Source organism: Mustela erminea, chromosome 11 (genome assembly GCF_009829155.1).
Source record: "Mustela erminea isolate mMusErm1 chromosome 11, mMusErm1.Pri, whole genome shotgun sequence".
Classification (NCBI taxonomy): Eukaryota; Metazoa; Chordata; class Mammalia; order Carnivora; family Mustelidae; genus Mustela; species Mustela erminea.
Genome location: NC_045624.1, coordinates 55772375 through 55792284, shown reverse-complemented (window position 1 = coordinate 55792284; position 19910 = coordinate 55772375). Strand labels below are relative to the sequence as shown.

At 35.2% G+C, this 19910-nt stretch overlaps 1 protein-coding gene across 11 annotated transcripts in view; it reads left to right on the top strand.

Moving 5' to 3' along the window:
- Positions 1-19910, top strand: part of HDAC9 (histone deacetylase 9) — a 923925-nt gene that overhangs the window by 681489 nt on the left and 222526 nt on the right. For all 11 annotated transcript variants that reach the window (XM_032304495.1, XM_032304501.1, XM_032304493.1 and 8 more), the window contains one exon: positions 10397-10504. In XM_032304495.1, the coding sequence (XP_032160386.1) occupies positions 10397-10504 (108 nt within the window). The remainder of the gene's footprint in view (positions 1-10396; positions 10505-19910) is intronic.

Here is a 19910-nt window from a genome sequence, read left to right as displayed (position 1 = left end):
GCTTAACCTTTTCTTTCTACCTCTCTTACTCAAATAGAGTTCTGAGTACAGTTTGGAAAGAGTGTCCTTTCTCTATGAAATCAGTGCTCCTCAAATTATTCTGTGGTAAAGAACAAGATTTTGTTTACTTATTTCCTGTCATTAAGCAGTGCTTTTATAAAATACAATAAAAAAGAATTACTAAAAATGATATAAAAAATAAAGAATAAATACTCATTCTTATTGGATTGAACAGGTATAAAATTCTAAACAATTGCTGTAGAAGTTGCTAAATGCTTGCTTTTTTTATCACTTTTCTTTTTCTGCTTCCCTTTGTATTGAATATTTTAAAAAGTTATATCTTTTATATCCACTACTGGCTTGTTAGTTTTTTTAGTTTGTATTTTTAGTAGTTTCTCTAGCATTATACCTATTAATACATATCAAAGTTAGTCTTCAGATAATATTACTCCATATATTAAAATCCTATGTCAGTTTGTGTCTTCTCCTTCCATTCTACATACTATGTTGTGATACATCTGATTTTTACATATGCCATAAACCATTCAACAAAAGTTTTATTATTTTTGCTTTAGATAGTCAATGTTTTAAAGAATAAAAATTAGGAAAAAGGTCTCTTTTACATGAATGCCTTCATTATTATCATTTTTAACACTCTTCATTTCCTCAGTGATTTTCTTTACCATTTTTTGTAAGTCAGGTCTGATGGAAGTATAATACCTAAGCAGTTACTTTTCTGAAAAATCTTTATTTCACCTTTTAAAGATTTTTTTTGAGATATTTTTATTAGCATAGAATTCTGATTGACATTGTTTTTCTTTTGAAAACTTGGAAGATGTCACTCCATTGTCTTCTGGGTTAAATAGTTTCTGCTAAGAAATGTGCCAGAATTCCTGTCCTAGTTCAGGATTTTATGTGATATGTCTTTTCCTCTGACTGCCTTCAATTTTTTTTTTTTTTTAAGAATTTAGCATTTGTGATGTGTTAGGTGTAGTTTTGTCTGTGTAAATGAATTAATGGCATTTTTATTCTAGTTATAATCTGAATCTTTTGGATCTGTGATTTTACTATTTTTTAAAAGTTCTCAGTCATTATCTCTTTAATATTTCTTCTGCTTTATTTTCTCTTTCCTCTTTACAAGAATCCATTTACCCCTTATTAGTCTGTTCAGGTTACTTGCCTGACTTGTGACCTTAGCTCCAAACCCCTCCCCCACAGTTAACTAATTAATTATTTATTTAGCATTTTTTACTAGGGTAGATGTGTCAGAAATATGAGGCTACATTTTTAAATGCCTGTAGGCATTACTGCGATTAATAAGCTTCAAAGTAATTTAAAAACATTGCTGAATTGCGTGTTTCACCACTGTATATTTTCTCAAGGAACAAATTTTAATGTGCAATGAAACTTTGTGTAGTGCTGTGAGTATTTGTAGCATTTAGTTGAAATGTTAACCTGAGCATCATTCCTCTGGTCTTATCCTCAGGCAAAGCTAGAATCCTTTATAAATACACACCCTTAGGAGTTAGAGTAGTTAAACTCTCCATTTCCTACTTCAGAATTTTCAAACTTTGTGTAGAAGTAAATCACTCTAGACAGCAAAAGTTATGCACTGATACCCCAGAAGCCATATTTAGCACATAGGTAAGTTTCTTTTAGCATGGCCGGGGAGTTTTTAAAAGGGGAATTCTCAATATTTAAGATTGAAAAATTACATCAAGGGCCCTGCCTTTCATTTGCCTTACATTAGGTTACGTCTACCTTACCCAGTCTGACCTCTGGAGTCTTTTAAACATGTGGCTGCTACTTGAGCCCAAATTTGTACCACTTCTATATGTAAGCCTCTCTAAGCTATGTTTTTGTGCTTTTTCCTGTTCATGGATTCTATTTGTCTATATAAAGGATCACCAGTATCCCTTAACACCAAAGAGGTTCTTCACACTTCAGTTAATATTTAAATTATAGCTGCTGCAGATCTGAGCAAGTATTTAGGGGGAAGCTTGCTGTTATTATTTAAAACCACAAATTCTGTATATTATTCAGTGACAGAGCTTTTGGAGAATTAGCTTACTTGGAACTCTGATTATTTTGTGCACTGTGTGTCACACTTTTATTTTGCTCTCCATTTTTGTGTGGCCAGTCTCAGAGTAAACAATTTCTTAAAAAAGGAAAAAACTGAAAGTAATTAAGTGGTTACCGGAAGGATATGCACATGCACAGAGCCTTCTGAATGAGGGGAGGGAGTGGCACTCAGGAAACATCTTGATTTCTTGCCAAATCCTGACCGTGGATTTTGGTTATTTTAATCCATGCTCCTAATTCAGAGTGAAGTAAAAGAAACTATGAAAGCAGTGGTTTTTTAAATATTGTACCCAGCTTTCAGATACTGAAAATCTGTTTCCAAAGGAAGTGAACATTTGGAAGAGTGGATATATTCACAAATAGCACTTAGACATTTTCACCAAACAGAATGACTCATGACCACTCAGAGGCAGCCGGCTATCCATTTACTCCCATCTTTACATGTGTGCGGGGACAAACCCAACATTCTCATCAACAAACATTTTCTCAAAGACTTGATTTTTAATAGGTAGAACTTGTCTGTTTCTTTTTTTTTTTTTTTTCCTCCCTTTGGTATAGATGCCAATAATCTTATGATGTCCTTGATCTTTTCTTTCATCACTGATATGTAATTATTTCTTTTTTGAAATCATTAAAAGAAATTTCACTGATGTCTGAGGAAAAATACGTTGAGATTGAAGCAAAAGAATGGGACCTGTGAAAGGTTTTTCCTCGTTCTGTCACTATTGTTTGTGAAACTGAAGAAACTGAAAAGGACAGAACAACCCTTTAATATAAGTTTATATTAGTGTCAGTTCTGTTCAGGAGACAGAATTATTTGGATAAATTTAGAAAAAGAACAACATTGATAAAAACCATTTTTGGTTGTATTCCCAAAAATAGGCAAGAAATAAAACACAACTTTAAAAAGTTAACAGTGAGGGGTGCCTGGGTGGTTCAGTTGTTGAGCGTCTGCTTTTGGCTCAGGTCATGATCCCAAGATTCTGGGATTGAGCCCCTCATCAGGATCCCTGCTCTACAGGAAGCCTACTTCTCCCTTTCCCACTCCCCCTGTTTGTATTCCCCCTCTCTCTGTCAAATAAATAAATAAAATCTTAAAAAAAAAAAAAGAACAATGAAAATATAAAACTATTTCCTCCCTATTCCCTCTCTCTCTTCTTCTCTGCATCCTCTCTGGGCTTTCTCTCTCTCTGCTCTTTTTGCTTTTTATTCTTTCTTTCTCTATATTTTCCTTTTATTCTTGCCATATTCCATAAAGGATTTAAAGCAGCTTTCAAAGCAAATATGAAGTGGGTGTGTGTGTACATGTGTGTATTCAAAGTAGGTGTCATCATACAAAAGTGAAAATATAGTGATGTAGGGCGTAGATTAGCATTTAAACTGTGTTTTCTAGTGGCTACTATTTTTACTAGACTGTAAGGTGTTTAGCAGCATTCCTGGCTTCTACCCAACAGAGGCTAGAAGCTTACCTGCTCCTTCAGTTTTAATAACCAAAAATGTCTCTAGAAATTTCCAAATGGCCCCTGAGTGGGGAGAGGTGGTAACTACTGCTCTAGTGTAATGGCAAACAACTTAGAAAATGCCCAACTACTCCAGATACAACTTGTAATACCTGAATATTTTTAATATTTTAGCAATTTTATATGGTAGAATTTTAAAACCTTTAAAGATAAAATATTGATGTTAGGTCTTAGCTGATATAGTTCACTAGGAAGACCTTTGATTCTATAAATAAAATTAGAATATTTTCATTTTTAATTTAGTTTATTTAGATTTTTATTTTACTAGCATAAAATAATATGCTATATATATGGATTAAGCATTTATACCCTTCTTCTCCAAGGTCTCATTCCAGCTACACTAATTGTTAGCTAAACAACCTCTCTGAATTTCATTACAGAAGTGCTTAATAATAGCATCTATGCCAATGCTTGTTGTAAGAATTATATGAGTTTATCTAGGCACTGAGCTTTGCATACTGCCCGAATCTTAATAACTTCTCTGTAATTATAACATAACATAACATAACATAACATAACATAACATAATATAATTATAATTTTTATTGTCATTGTTATTTATAAATAATATAGACTAGAGCTTTATAGAATAAGGGAATATATAATAAAAATGAAAAAGCTGAAATGTCCTTCTTAAGTTTCTCTCACTTCCTCTATTTCCTGAATTGCTTTCTGCTGTGACTCCAAGTGAATGAATTATTTCCACCATTCATGTTTCATAGATCAAGTTTGATTCAGCAATCTTCCTTTTTTTCTTCTATAGATATAGAGATTGCAACATGATGTTCTTCCTTCAGATGTGAATAATATTACCTAGTGCTAAGTTTTTATGAGTGGTATATAACTGGTCCTTTTTGGGCCTTTATTCTCTCTTCCACTCTATGCCTCTATAGAGACAGCATCTTAACTATTTTGGGGAACCAATATGAATAATTGCTATGTGCTTATAAATTGCTGGACTCTTTTTCCTGTCACTTGTTCTTTTTTTCCCTTTCCCCCTTCCTCCCTTCCCTTTCCTTCTCTTCCCCTCTTTCCCTTCCTCTTCTTCCTTTCTTCTTTCCCTCGATTCTCTGAGTAATGAAATAGAGAATGTGACATTCTCCATCTTTTAACATAATTTTTCAAATTGATACCAAAGTATTTTGCTTTAATCTCATTTTTTAACAGCATATAAAGTGTTTTGCCTATTTCCGTTGTTACTTACAGCTTTTTTCATCTCTTTACTCTTGCTACCTACTAAATAGACATGAGGCTCTGGAAATATAGGCTAGAAGGATCTCAGTTCCATGTTCTGTAGTGTTTTCAGAATTGTGCTTCCTCTTCTGATGGCTTAGTCTTTTTTTTCAGCCAAGCTTGTACATTTTTCTACTCTAGAGTATATTTCCATCCTATTCTCACCGCATTTGCTTCATCTACAGAAAGACTTACTGTGGGACAGCCTTACCTAAAATTTCTGAACCAGAGTTTTTGATACATGTTAGGTCTACACCCCTCTACATGTTTATAAGTGAGTTGAACTTTTGGAGGGCTATTTTCAAATTGATAGATTTTAATCCTGGCAGTAAAATGAAGCCTCTTTGGATAGTTCCTCAGCAGACTACTAAAGCTGCCTTCATGTTTTGTACATTTATACAGAAATATTTGAAAGTTTGAAAGCATAATGTTTTTCAGAATACTCTGTAAGCAAAAGCTTGGTAGAAATTCCAGATGAAATCTGAGGGGGCAGTAAGTGGCATATTGCCACATTAATTCTAAAATATAGTTAGACACCACTAGCCATTTATACAGCATATCCTTTTGGACTTCTGTGCAGTATCTTGATTAGACCTTTTCCCTATCATCTAGCAGAGTAAATTTCTGACCTTAAAAATGAAACACAACATTAGAATTAGTCATGCTCACTCAAGTGTGATAAATATGCTCTATTTTTCCTAATTACATTGATCTTTTCCACAATTACTAATATATCCATCTCTTCAAGATAAACTTACTATTATTGGATGCAGTTTTTTTTTAGGTAATTTCTCAGTCTCTGAGCTTCTTCTTCCAAGATGGCTTTTGGATATCTGAGGGAGTGATGGAGACCTGATGAGGTTCTTGGATGCTTATGCTGTCCTCTGAATCTTTAGGCTTCTGTGGCGATTTCTCTGGTCCATCTTATTGTTCTTAATTGCCTAGCATTTGAAGCAGCTGATTTTCTCCTGATTTCACTGCAAAATGAAGCCTGGTGGGGTTCCCTGGTGGGGGTGCTTCTGCTGCACCTTTGGATTGTTTGCCTTTCTCCAATCTCTTTGGACCTGAAGGGATTATTTTTGGCTCTTTCTTCCTCTTATTGGATCCTATCCTAAAGCCTAAATCAATAAACTCTAGGCCTGGTTGTCATAGGTAGAAAGAATCTCTTTGCTGAATATCAGAAAGCAATGGTAGGATTGTCTTGATGCTGTCACAATGTAAGACTATAATCTGAGACCATCGGCTTAATTCTTGTTATGTAAAAGAATTTGGAAAAAATCCTCTGACCACAAAATCCAGAATTTTATGTGTACTGATGCAAAATCCCATTTTGAATGTCAGTTTCTTCACATTTCTTTTGTATCAATCCTAATCTCCCCTAGTTTGTATACTGTTGCCTCCTAACATATGTGTACATGTGTGCCTGTGCACACACACAATACATATCAGGCTGAAGAATAAATTGGTGGAGAGGCCAAGGGGAAGTAAATATGGTGTATAGAAAGAAAAAAAAATACAAGCACGAGGTTGTTTTTTTTTTTTTTTCCAAATTATAGTAGTTTTGATTTTATGAATTTGCTTTGCATGTTTTAACAACTTTAGCAAGATGTTAATAACCATGTAGTGTAGTTAGCAGGATTGCTTTCTGCTCTACTACCATTTCTTTCCACTTTCCAGGACCTATCTGAACAGTTTACATTGTTTACAATTATTTTCCATAACCAGAGCCAACTCTGCATCACTTTCCTAATTTCTCTACCTTCAGCTTTCAAATGCTAGAGCACCTGTTTTACAGTTCTAAGTTCTTCTGGTCTCTACTTTCACCATCATTGTATTACCATCTTAGCTTCTTAATCCTGTTTTCATATATCCCACCTAAATCTAATTCTTCTTGCTCTTTTTTCTTCTTTTCCAGCCACTCAGTATCCTGTTTCATGCCAGAACCACCAACAATTAGTGGAATCAACCATCCTTTCTTACCTAGAGTTTGTCAGAATGTCTTACACCTGTTAAAATCAGAGCTTTTCGTATGACAGTGACCTTCTTGACACTATCACTAATGCAGGAAAAAGTTTTGGCAATATCTCCAACAAATGAGAGGGACATAACAGGAGAAGAAATACTTTTTGCCATTGAGAATAGTAGGAAGTAGATTTGGGAGTCTCCTCTAGTGACAGAGATTATAGTCAGGAGAGTTCATGAGCCATGCATGCTTTCTTACCCTTGGAGTTCTTATTAAACTATAACATGGTAAATACATGTGGGAAGCTTTTAGTAACTAATTTTGGTAGCCAGTGGTCCTGGAACACACTTTGAATATAATATCTTAGGAAAACATGTTTATAAATTGACTTATAAACCTATTTTTGGGATATAACCTTGCTGTGAACTGAATTGTTTCCCCACAAATTCATATATTGAAGCCCTAATCTCTGATGTGATTTAATTTAATAAGGCTTTTAGAAGGTAATTAAGGTTAAATGAGATCATACAGGTGGGATCCTAATTGAATTGAATAGGAATGGTGATCTTATGAGAAGAGGAAAAGAGAGGGATCTCTTTCCATGTGCACTTACTGAGGAAAGGCCATGTGAGGACATAGTGAGAAGGCAGACACCTGCAAGCCAGGATGAGTACTGAACCAGAATTTCGACCAGAAACCAAACTGGCTGACACCTTCTTGGATTTCTAGCCTCTTGAACTGGGAGAAATAAAGTCCTGTTGTTTAAGCTGCTCAGTTTATAGTATTTTGTTATGGCAGCTGAGCTAAGACAACATCTGTTAATAAATTTAGAATTAAATAAGTTATCTGTTTATGAATAGATTATATGCAAAATCTTGACTATTATTACCATTTAGTTATAAACTATACACAAAACTGGTTGAAGTATTTAAATAAATGTTTTTATGTTTAAGTGTAAGTAAATAAGTGGATGATAAACTTCATAGATTCCTAAGGAGCACTTGTTTAGGGATAAGCCTGAATTTTGGGAATCCATAATGGGATACTTGGCAAAATCTCAGGTATCCATTCCATTGAGCATCTATGTGCCTACCATGTATCAATAATCATCTTTATGATAAAAATAACCCCCATATACTATCAATAATCATATCTTTATGATAAAAATAACTCCCATATACTGTAACTCTTAGCATCTCTTACATAGTAGGTACCTAACAAATGTTATCTGAATTAAAATAAGTATCTTGATTAGTAGAGGTTTATACACCAAAATTGATGACATAGACACAGAATATTACATCTATAAGAATACTTCCAGGAAACTAGAAAGATAAAAAGGTGAATTTTGGAATTATTTGTGGCTATCTAATGCCCCTCAGTATTATGATTAAAGAGACATTGTTCCTATGTGTTGGAATATTTTTCTAATCAAGTGTAGGTTTATAGCTTTTTGGAAGGAAATTTTCTATTGATTGATTGATTTTTCTTTCTTTAAAAAAAACTTTGAGTGTACTCCAAAGTCAAGTAAAAAGGGGTTTGGAATTATATATGGTTTTGACTCACCCATTAGGTCTTTGGGATTTATTGATTTATGTTTCCTTACCTTCCCAATAATTTTAGATCTGATCAATGAAGACTTTCTGTGGCACCTATAACTCTGTAATAGTTGAAAATTGGCTAAAAACTGCAACACAATGTAAATATTGGTGTTCATTTTTCATCCTGAGCAACCATATTCCTCAAGGATATGTCTGTATTAAGCTCAAATAAGTGCTTACATTGTTCAGTAAAAGTAAAACTTAATTTGGAGGGCAGATGATTAGATTCCATTTTCCATTTGATGATTCCTTTACTTTTTAGCTGGTAGTATTGACCTGATGATGTTGACTATGACAGGGGCTTAATATTCTTAGAAGCTGAGGGTTATTTCAGGGTTGTGGTAGAAAGACATGTGATGTTAGTGTCAGGGTTCTGTATGAAGGTCCTTAGGCCAGGTGAATAGCCTCTCTAAGCCATAGTGTGCTCATTCAGTAAACACTTAAAAGGCCTCTACTTTGTATAAGGCATTATAAAATGGGTATACCAGTAACCGAAATCATAGTAGCTAAGATTTGCTTATCACTTTTTCATTTAATCCTCACCAAAATCATATGCAGATGGGACTTTAAAAAGTTGCTGTGTCATTAGAAAGGGAACCAAGGCAGAGAGACATTCATTAATTAATTGCCCACCATGATTCAGGTTTTAGCAGTAAAGCTGTAACTTCACCCTGACAATTTGATTCAGAAACTTCTCTCTTGACCACTTTATTGTTGTTGAAGAGATCTTAATTTTTTATTTATTTATATATTTATTTTCTGTTCTCATTTATTATTTCTTCATTGCTCTTGACAGAATTTAAGTTGGTAAGATCTCATGAGAAAAGTCACGTTAAAATGCTTAGGAAATTGTTTAGTGCATTGTAAATATGTATAATTGTTATTTATTGTATTTGTTCCATGTCATTAGGCTTCTTAAACTTAATTCTTTAAAAAAATTTTTTATTTTGTGTGGGATTTCCCTTCTTTCACCCATTTGAATAAGTCTTGCTATTTGCATAGTCACAAATTTTTTATTACATTTCCTACAGCTACATGTAATTTGTGTCATAAGTTTAGAGACTTCATACATTTGATTCTGTTTTTTTATATTAAGAAATATTTTATACATAAAAATATGTAACGTATGATCATCATAGACCACTGTTATACTTTTCCTGTCCTTATTATATGTTATCTTACTGCATGCATGAAAAAGAGTAAATAACATTTTATAAAGGTAAATCAAAAATATTGGTTTGTGCTCTGTTTTAGTAAGAATGTTCTCTTATATAAGCAACCATGTATTTTAATGGCCTACCCAATTTTAATAATACCAGTCTACATTAAGACCAGCTGCTAAACTGTACTAAATGTTAGAAATTTTAAGCTTCTACTTTGAAAATCACATTGATCCTTGCAACTGAATTTGGTGAATGTTTTTAAGTGTGAGGACCACACACTTCTTCCATTCAGTTGGAGAACCTGAACTGTGGTTGCTACTTCCTACTCCCTGACTGCTACTTCTACTTGCCCAATAATTGTCTTTGGCTCCCTGTAAACCTGCAGCCAGAAGGATATTTGAATTTTTCCCCTCTAGCACTTGCAAATCCGATTTTTATGTATAGCTAAGTGCTCTTAGCTTTTGCTCTATCTACTACTGGGGCCTGGTTTCTAGCAGACCTGTAACTACGCCAGATCCAGCCTATGTAATATTGTTTGTAATGAGAAATCTAAACAGGGAATGGCAGTGAGGCATGGCAGGAATGTATTTCCATTGGAGAAGTCAGTATAGAGAAAAAGTATAAGCAAAGCCGTGTCCAGAAGGTCTTTTCAGCTGGCCGGGATGGAAGACTAATGTTATTGTACCTAGGCTGTTACCCTGCCAGCCCTTCCTCACAAATTTGCTTTCTTTCTCTCTTCCCTTCTCCCCCCCACCCCTTTTCCTGTTTCATCTATTCGTTCTCCTTCTTGTTTTCCCTCTCTCTTTCTTGGGGCTGTGCTGACTGTTTGCTCAGGTGGACAGTGACACCATTTGGAATGAGCTGCACTCGTCCGGTGCTGCACGCATGGCTGTTGGCTGTGTCATCGAGCTGGCTTCCAAAGTGGCCTCAGGAGAGCTGAAGGTGAGGTCTGGGTTGCATTAAGTGTGGGAAATCCAGAGAAGAAGCTGAAACAGTGATGTTGTTGTTTGGGAATTGTGGTTAGTGTGGTGTGCTAATAAAAGGAAAGGGGCGGAGGGAAGAGGGCAGGAAGATGGCCACTAAGGTGTGATAATAACTCATCTGTAGGTAGATAGTAGGGGATTTTGCTCATAAGGCCTTCCTCTTCTTGTGGAAACTGTGGTCAGGGCACTCTGGTGTGTTTTTAAGAGTACAGAAATGGTGCGTAAAACTATGGTCCAGGTTAAAAATACCCAGTATATACATGTCTGTCATGTCCTCCTGGGATTCTCTTTTGAAGCAATTTAAAAAATATGATTACTGAATACTATGTATAAGCTCAGAATACCACCCAGAGAGAGGGGAGGGGAGGGGTGGGGGAGAAAGGTAAATACCAGACGGGAAGGATTGGGAGGAAGAAGGAAATTGTTGATTAGAAGGGTAATGATCCAGGGTATGTTTTTCCATGAAAGAACTTCAAAAATGATCTACGCTTTATTGTTCTTTTCTTTTTATGGTCTCTTCTTTTCTACATCATATGAAAAGAACAATGTCTAAACCCCAGCGTTTCCCAGTCTAAACAATTTATAAAAGCCAGAGACCTGACAGACGTTGACATTTTATTTGGTATTTTAACAGTGCTATTTAAAGGTTTGCCATGTGCGTCTTGAATGCAGTTGCCCCTATAAACTTTGTTGGTGCTAACATGACTTTTTAATGCACTAGTTCACACACTTCATAAGGAAATCTGGGTGGTGTTTGATTTAGTATTTTTAGCAGTTTTAAGGATGGGAAATTAATGTGAACAGCATAGGCACCACAAGTTTTGTTAATCTAAAGTAAAATCTAATTAAGATTTTGATTTTGAATTTTGATTCAGTTACACCTGACTGTTCCACTTGTGGTTTAAAAAAAAAAAAAAATCGCAGGGAAAGAAGGTACACTTTGCAATATACTGTCTTCCCAGAAGCCTTTAGTTCAACTCTTTAAGAAGTCAGAACCAATAGAAATATAATTTTGAAAAGGTGAGCTGTACTTTAAAAATATATATGCATGCCTTCTGTGTAGTTGACTTGTTCAACATCAGGACATTAACTGCTCATCTCAGGGGATTTATGGGGTCATTAATATGGTGCATACTACTCCGTCTTTACCTTTGGTAATGAACTACTGGAAAGAGGAAAGGAATCAGCCTTATGGAGAGGTTTTGGCTGTCTCCTGGTAGCATTTTGGCAATAATTCCTCCATTTGAAAATATCACTTGTAACACAATAAATTGGCATTTAAAAAAAATGATGTTTGAAGGTCTTGTTTTCAAAAGAATTAAAAAATATATATAGCAGCTAAGCCACAGTATTATAATTTTTAAAAGGTAAGACTGGCACAGAGCTACTTAATAACAAAACGATTATGTTAGCATGCACAATTTCTAACTGTTGTGATTTTGTGGAAGTTTAGTCAATAATTCAGAAACATTCTCAAGTAGAATACCCACATATTACACTCAAAATCATCTTTGTTACTAGCTTCACAGAATGCAGAATTGCCAAATGTATATATGAAGAGTTTTGAACAGAAGCCTAATTCTTTTTTTTAGGAGGTAGCTATTTAAAATAGCCAAACAAATTGTCAACAACATACAGCATGAACATGGTGACCACCAGCTGTATTAACATTGGTTATTTATGTTAAGAACAAGAATTCATGCAAACTCTTTCCCCCTTGGTTGACACATCAGCGGTATAGTTCAAAAGAGAAGAATAGAGAAAAAGCCAGCCTAAAAATCAAGAAATCTTGGTCCAAACTCTGCTACTTAAGTATGTCATTGATGGCAAATCACTTAATTTCTCTGGGCTTCAGTTTCTTATTCTGCAAAATCACCAGGGGGTAATTTATAATGTTGAAGGTTGTACATGGTGCTGATATTCTGAGCTATTTGCAAATAAAATTAGATCTGATTCTCAATGTACATACTATGGCATACCAAATAGTAGATATTTTAAAGTTAATTTCAACTTATTTTCGTGAATATTTGAGATACAGCAGCTGGTTTATCTTTCTGAGCCACTTGGTTGCAAATAGTTTGGGAGGCCTATGGGAATGCCATATGGGAAAGGTACAGTGACAAATGATTTGCAGCCACAGTGAATAATACAGAGAACCATGTTTAAGGACTTCTGGCTAACTAGAAATGTCGCTCAGTGTTTACCTGTCCCAGATTCCAGTATGACAGGGCTGGTACACTTGCTCGCCAGGACCATTAACACTAATGGCCTGAATGAAGTCATCACTTCATTCAGATCTACAAAGAAAACAGGGAAGCTTATTTGAGGACACTGGTAAGTTAGCCTCTGATAAGAGATGTAAAAAGAAAACAACTTCAGTGTTTCATTTTTGGTTTTCAGCATCTACATTTATTTCTTTCATGTTATACCCCCATTGTCCTAGTAAGTCAATGTAACTTCATGAGACAACATTGGCATATTATAATTCTGTATTTTGTGACACTGCAGTAATTTTGCCTGGAAAATGGAGAATAATTAAGAGCTTTATTTCAAATAGGGTGGTCCTGAGTGGAGTGCTGACCTGCGAAGTGAGACATAGCTGGAGGTTTAAGTCACTGAACTCATAGAGAGTGGGGACCTAGGAGATAAGTGTGTATGAGAAAGGGAAATGCTGAGGACAAATTTGATTACCTGGAATTTTTGCTTCATGCTGAACTTGATCACAGTACCCCTAACTATTGACAGGTTCTGTCTGTTTTTCTCCTGAAGGTACTGATGGCCTGAAGGAATTAGAATAAACCAGGCAGAGGAAGTGGGTTTCATTTTAATGCTTAAATAGACCATGTGCAGCAAACTATGGCGGTAAATTGGTGTATTTACAAAGAAATGACATGCCTAGTGGAGTTCAGTGGAAATTATGGGGACTTTCAAGTTTTCTAGGCTTTTAACAATATATACATGTATATCTTCATGTATAACACACTCACACAAGTGGAAATTTCTGGAATCAATAGATGCGAAAATTGGCCATTTCTCAGAATCTAGTACTAAGGAACACAAATATTCTGAAAATGCTGAAATGTTAGGTGTATTGGAAACTGTAATTGTAAGAATACTTAACCTCAAAATGGTTTTATTTTCTATGGGACATTTAAGAAATTATGTCTAGAAATAGATATAGCTCTAAGAGATGAGTATTTTTTCAAGTTACAAATAGTTCAATACTTGGTTTTAAAAAAATGGTGTAAAATGTCGTGTTTTATACCTTAAGTATATACAAGTGTTGTCATTTATACCTCAGTAAGGCTGAAAAAGATAATTTAATACTTCCCAACTTCGGGAAGTTCCCAAAAGTTCCCAAGTTTTACTATAAGGGTTCATTTTGATGCTGTTTTAGCAATGCTATAATATCATCATAAAAATAAAAATTGCTTTATTTTGTGGAAATTTTTGCCCAAAAAACCCCCCACCTGATTATCTGAATGATGGTTGGATTGCTTTAATGTTTAAATGGATATTGTAATGTCTTGTTGCTAATAAGTCCTGTTATTCATTGAGTACCTACTTCTGGCTGGGCAGTTTACCTGTAATTTGTCTTAATTCTCACAATGGCCTTCAAAGAAAATACCACCAAAGGATACCAGCTCAGAGACATCAGGTAACTTTTTAAGATCCTGTATACAGTTTAATAAATGGCAAAGCCTGTAAATCTCATAATCCTCTGTTCTTTTTCAGCTACTCTATAAGGAATTTCCTATAGAAGTAGCACAAATATATAAAGGGGGAAAATAAAAGGTTGAAGCCATCTCTTTCAAATGGTCTAGATTCTCTTCTTATTACTATAAAATATTTGATATATACAAAAAGACAAGTTATACTAATAACTTACAGACTATAATGATAAGCTATACACCTATGAGCCTTTCATCCAACTTAAGAAATAATACTTGGCTAACCCTATTAAAGTTCTCTTAATACTTACCTCTTTCTATCTGACTCTGAAATAATCATTAATCTCTTGTATTTTTAAAATTATTTCTTTTCCTTTCCTTGATAGTTTTTACCATATGTTGTGACCTTTGTAAAAAATGGAATCTTATTATAAAATATATTATTCCTCAGATATCTTTCCCTCCACTTAAAATCATGTTATGAGGATTTATTCATATGAATTTATATTGTTGTGAGTCATTCATTTTCATTGTGGAGAAGTATTCCCTTGTACATCATAATTTGTTTATTTTATTGGACGTTTTAATTTCTGGGTTTTTGTTCTTTTGAATAATATGCTACGGATAGTCTTTAACAGGCCTGCTATTTCACAGTGGCATTACTAAGAGTAAAATGGCAAGCTCCTACACTAGGAACACATTAAATTTCAGTAAGTAATGTAAAGTCAAATTCCAGAGTTATTTGCCACAATGACATCAGCAAAAAATGGCAGTTTAAACCTCTGAAAATCTTTTCTCCATGAAATTGTTGACAAAACTGGCAGAATTTGTCAAGATAAATTTTTTAAGAACTCTGGAAATCAACCAAAAGTGTCCAGCAACTCAGGAAGCATGTGTTCAAAACAAAACCAGCTGAACCTTGGTAAGAACAGTGAGCTTTATGGTGGTTTAATTCACCCTATTCTCATCTTACCCTTTCCAGCTCCACAGTAGCCTTAACAAATAACAGCCTGCGTTTTTCAGTGAAAACCAGTAACTTGGCAGTCTCCAGAAGGGCCAGAATGGGCCTGGAGCTTCTTCAAAGCCTCATTCTCTGAGATTTTTCATTACTGGCCTGTCTGGTGCTTCTGTACCAGACCCTGCTTGGAAGGCTGTCTTTATTTGACATGACTTGGAGTTCACCTGACATGAAAAGGCTTTTCCCAAGAAGCAAGTCTTGAAAAATTAAAGGCAGTTGGTTAACTTCATGACTACCTGAAGTGGCAGATAACAGTGGAGAACCAAAAGCTTCTAAGGAAAAACTGGGAAATGAGATGTGCTAAGGGCTACAAAGAGCCCCATCAGATAGCTAGGAATCCAGATGGCCACATGAGTGATAGAGCTGTGTTTACATTCAGGAAAGACCAGAGACCAGCTCTCACCTCAGTCTGATTTTCAGACTCTGTTCAAAGAGGAAGTGAAGGCCAAGGTAGAATTGCCAACTGCCTGGCTAAATATTGAAAATGTGTTTTACACACATCCACGCACATGCACACGCATACACCCTTGAAAAAGTCTTGACACTATTGATGCCAAGCATTTCAGGAACTTTCTGTCCAGTCATTTACAGACCACTAAATTAGCCAAGCAGAGACTTCTGTGCCACACTAAAGATAGAATACAGATTTTATAGAATTAGTTCAGGAAAGGCAATAAACAAAACAACAGTGACATATAATCTGTGTACACGTTGTTATTTTATACATAGTATAATTCTAATTCAATAAAGAAAATAAGTCTGGGGCACCTGGGTGGCTCAGTCGGTTAAGTGTCTGCTTTCAGCTCAGGTCATGATCCCACAGTCCTGGGATTGAGCCCCATTTTGGGCTCTGTGCTCAGTGGGAGCCTGCCTCTCCCTCTTTCTGCTGCTCCCCCCCACCCCCGGCTTGTCCTCTCTCTCTCTCTCTAATAAATAAATAAAATCTTTTAAAAAAGAAAAGAAAATCCCCCCCCCCAAAAAAAACACAGTGACAAGCCCTCGGGAAGGATTAAAATCTGATTTCCAGAATTGCCATATTATATTGTTGAAAAATGCCTAATTTTTAACATAAAATTGTGAGACATGCAAAGAAAGATATGAATTCGTATGGATGAATAACAAACACCAGTAAGATTAAATGTGTAAATAAGTATAAATGCTAGTGTATTTGTATTTTTTGTTTTTAACTCTCTTTATCCTCTCAGATTTGAAAGACAACTGCATGAAACAATAACCATGAATCTGTGTTGGTGCGCACACAGTGTATAAAGATGTAATTTGTATGATAATACCAGCCCAAAGGAGAGCATGAGAAACGGAGTTATGTAACAACAAAACAAACTTCCTTTAAAAAAAATTTTATTTATTTGAGAGAGAGAGAGAGAGAATGAGAGCTGGGGCAGGGGGAGAGGGAGAGAAGCAGACTCCCTGATGAGTGCAGAGCCTGATGTGGGGCTTGATCTCAGGACCCTGAGATCATGACCTGAGCCAAAATCAAGAGTTGGATGCTTAATCAGCTGAACTATCTGGGCTCCCCAAAACAATGTTTTTTGATACTGGTGAAATTTGGCTCATGTCCAAACTAGATTGTTAAATGTTAATTATAGGCCGCTAGGCAACCAGTGAGAAAACAACTCAAAAAATATATTAAAGATTATAAAAGAAAATGGGTAAGAATAACAAAATTGTACACTATAGAGTATTTAACTTAAAAGAAGCAGTAATAGAGGAAACGAAAAACAAAAAAAAAAGATAACACATAGAAAACAAATACCAAAGTCATTGTGCTAATTTCAGACCCTACCACTGCTCTCACTCTTGTCTGTGTTTGACATTTTTAGATTTTTAAATGTTTGCCAATCTTGTGGGTATGAAGTGTTACCTTATAGCTGTTTGGGTATAGATACAGACAAGTTAATACTGTTATATCCTTCTTAGACCTTTTATTAATAATTTAACAATTATCTCAAGTAAGGTGTTTTGTTCTCAGTTATACTTGTACAATATTAATATAACATTACTTCCTTTTTCCCCCTAGCATTTGCTTTGTTCATCATTTATCCCTTATAAATTTTCTCTTTTTTATATGTACTTGGTCTGTTTCCTGTAAATAGCTCATCGCTGGATTTTGTTTCATAATCTGATTGTATATTTTAACTAAGAAACTCAATTAGTCTTTACTTAACATCAGTAGTAGTATAAGCAAATGCATTTTTTCATTGTATTTCATTTTTCTCTTTGCCCTATTATTTGTGTGTTGTGTATCCCCTGGCCTTTCACCCCTTGCTTTGTTTTCAGTTAAATTTTTTTTCTCATTCTGTATAACCTCTAGTTGTTTTTTTTTTAATACGCACATTATTTTCTTTTAAATTTTAACCTGTTTAATAAAGCCTGAACTTAATTATTCTCTCCATGCCCCTTAGTAACAGTACAAGTACTTTAGAATGCTTTAAAGGCAATTATCCTGTCCTAACTATATATGCTATTATAGTTCAGTATTTTAGCTTTTTTTTTTTTTTTAAATAATATCAATAATGAGACATTATACTGTTTGAAACCATTAGTGTTTCTTTATACTTGACCACATAGTTACCATTTTCCTTTTCGCCATTTTTCTTTGTATCTGAAACCTCTATTCTGGAGTTGTTTTCTTTATTCTAATACATTTTTTTAGTATTTTCTTTAGTGATGATTTCTCACTTTTTGTTTATCTGTAATATCTGTCTGCCTTCGTTCTTGAAAGTTATTTCAGGGTTAACCATTTCTCTCAGTACTTTGAAGATCCTCCATGCTTTTCCTGTTTCCAGTTTTGATATGGAAAGTATCAATTGCCAGTCAGTTGCAGTTCTTTATAGCTATTGTGTCTTTTTCTCTCTGGTTGTTTATAATGTCTTCTTTTTGGCTTTGATATTCTGTATTTTGCTTACCATGGATCTAGTAGTAGATTTTGCTGACTCAAATTGTTAAAAATATATATTAGCAAAACTGAAATATAATGCAACTCCATGATGATAAGTCAGCTTCATCAAACTGAAAGTTGCTGATTTTAATTACTAATTTATCAAATAAATATGTTCTAAGCACCTATTATGTGCTAAGAACTACTATAAATACTGAAAATACCAAGACAGTGAGATCTGAGCTGAATAAAATAGGGAAGAATCATGTAGAGATGTGGGGAAAGAATATTCTATACAAAGAAAGCAAGTATAGAATCTCTCTTGTCAGGTAGAGTAAATAAGTTTTAACTTGTTTATGGAACTGTGAGAAAACCCATGTTTCTGTATCTGAGTTATCTGCAGAGGTCCTTGCAGGAGATGATGTTAGAGAGATAGTCATAGGCAAAATAATAGTATGTATCCACATATATATTATATAGCATACATACATATCTGTATATATAGTAGCATTAAAAACTAGAAGTATGTTTCTGACGGGCTTCAGGATAAGGACAGTGACTACATTAAATACCGATCATAGATAAGGAAAGCTGCATTGCCACGTCAATTTGCTACCAGTTTGGGCTTTTTTTTTTTTTTTAAGATTTTATTCATTTATATGACACAGAGAGAGAGATCAAAAGTAGGCAGAGAGGCAGGCGGAGAGAGAGGGGGAAGCAGGCTCCCTGCTGAGCAGTGAGCCTGATGGGGGGCTCGATCCCAGGACCCTGAGATCATGACCTGAGCCGAAGGCAGAGGCTTAGCGCACTGAGCCACCGTGGTGCCCCCAGTTTGGCATTCCTTAAAATACATACTCTCCATCCTGAAATCATACAACAAATAAAGTATAGAATGCAATAATTGTGTTGACTCCAATTTTGTCCAAGGTCCCAAGCTGAGGACAATGGTTATTAATTACATATACTAGAAAGACTTAAATGAATTTATTAAAATATAGTCAAATAGGCCTACAATTAGTTTATATAACAAAGAACTAGATAACAGAGATGTGATTAATGGAAAATTCTTTGAAAGGACTGTAAGTGAAGCACCTGGTGGCCAGTTGGTTAAGTGTCTGACTCTTGATTTTGGCTCAGGTCATAATCTCAGGGTTGTGAGATTGAACCCCAAGTGGGGTTCTGCACTCAGCACAGAATCTGCTTGAGATTCTCTATTCCTCTGCCTCTGCCCCTTCCCCTGCTCATGCTCTGAATAAATAAGTAAGTAAGTAAATACAACCTTAAAAAAATAAATAAAAGGCCTGTAAGTATTTTGACTCCTCTGCTCTGTTCCCTTCCTGGGCTTCCCTCAGCTTAAGCTGAATCTGTAAGCGATGGGGAGGGAGTCAAAGGAAATCCAAATCTACAAATGGAAGAAAGGACTTTAGAGTCCTTTGCTTGATGCATGCTGAATTACAGAAATTTGTAGGATCACTCTACACTACCACCAGAGTGGGGAATGAAGAAATTCCTTAGAGAGCCTAACATAGGTATCAGGAGTTTGGAAGCTGGATATGGATGGAAGAAGCCTAAGTTTTGTCTCCTGGAGAATGCAAAGTGGAGAGCTGGTTGAAACTGCCATGCAGACAGATTGAAGAAAAGGGGGTCAGCTGTGATACTTGGCACTGTTGGTGGGGCAAGGGTTTTTTTTTAAGCTTGTGGGGCAGTGGACACTTTGGATGGAAGCCAAATTTGAATCATTTTGCAAGGATCATACCAAAGAGGTCTACCTTCCAGG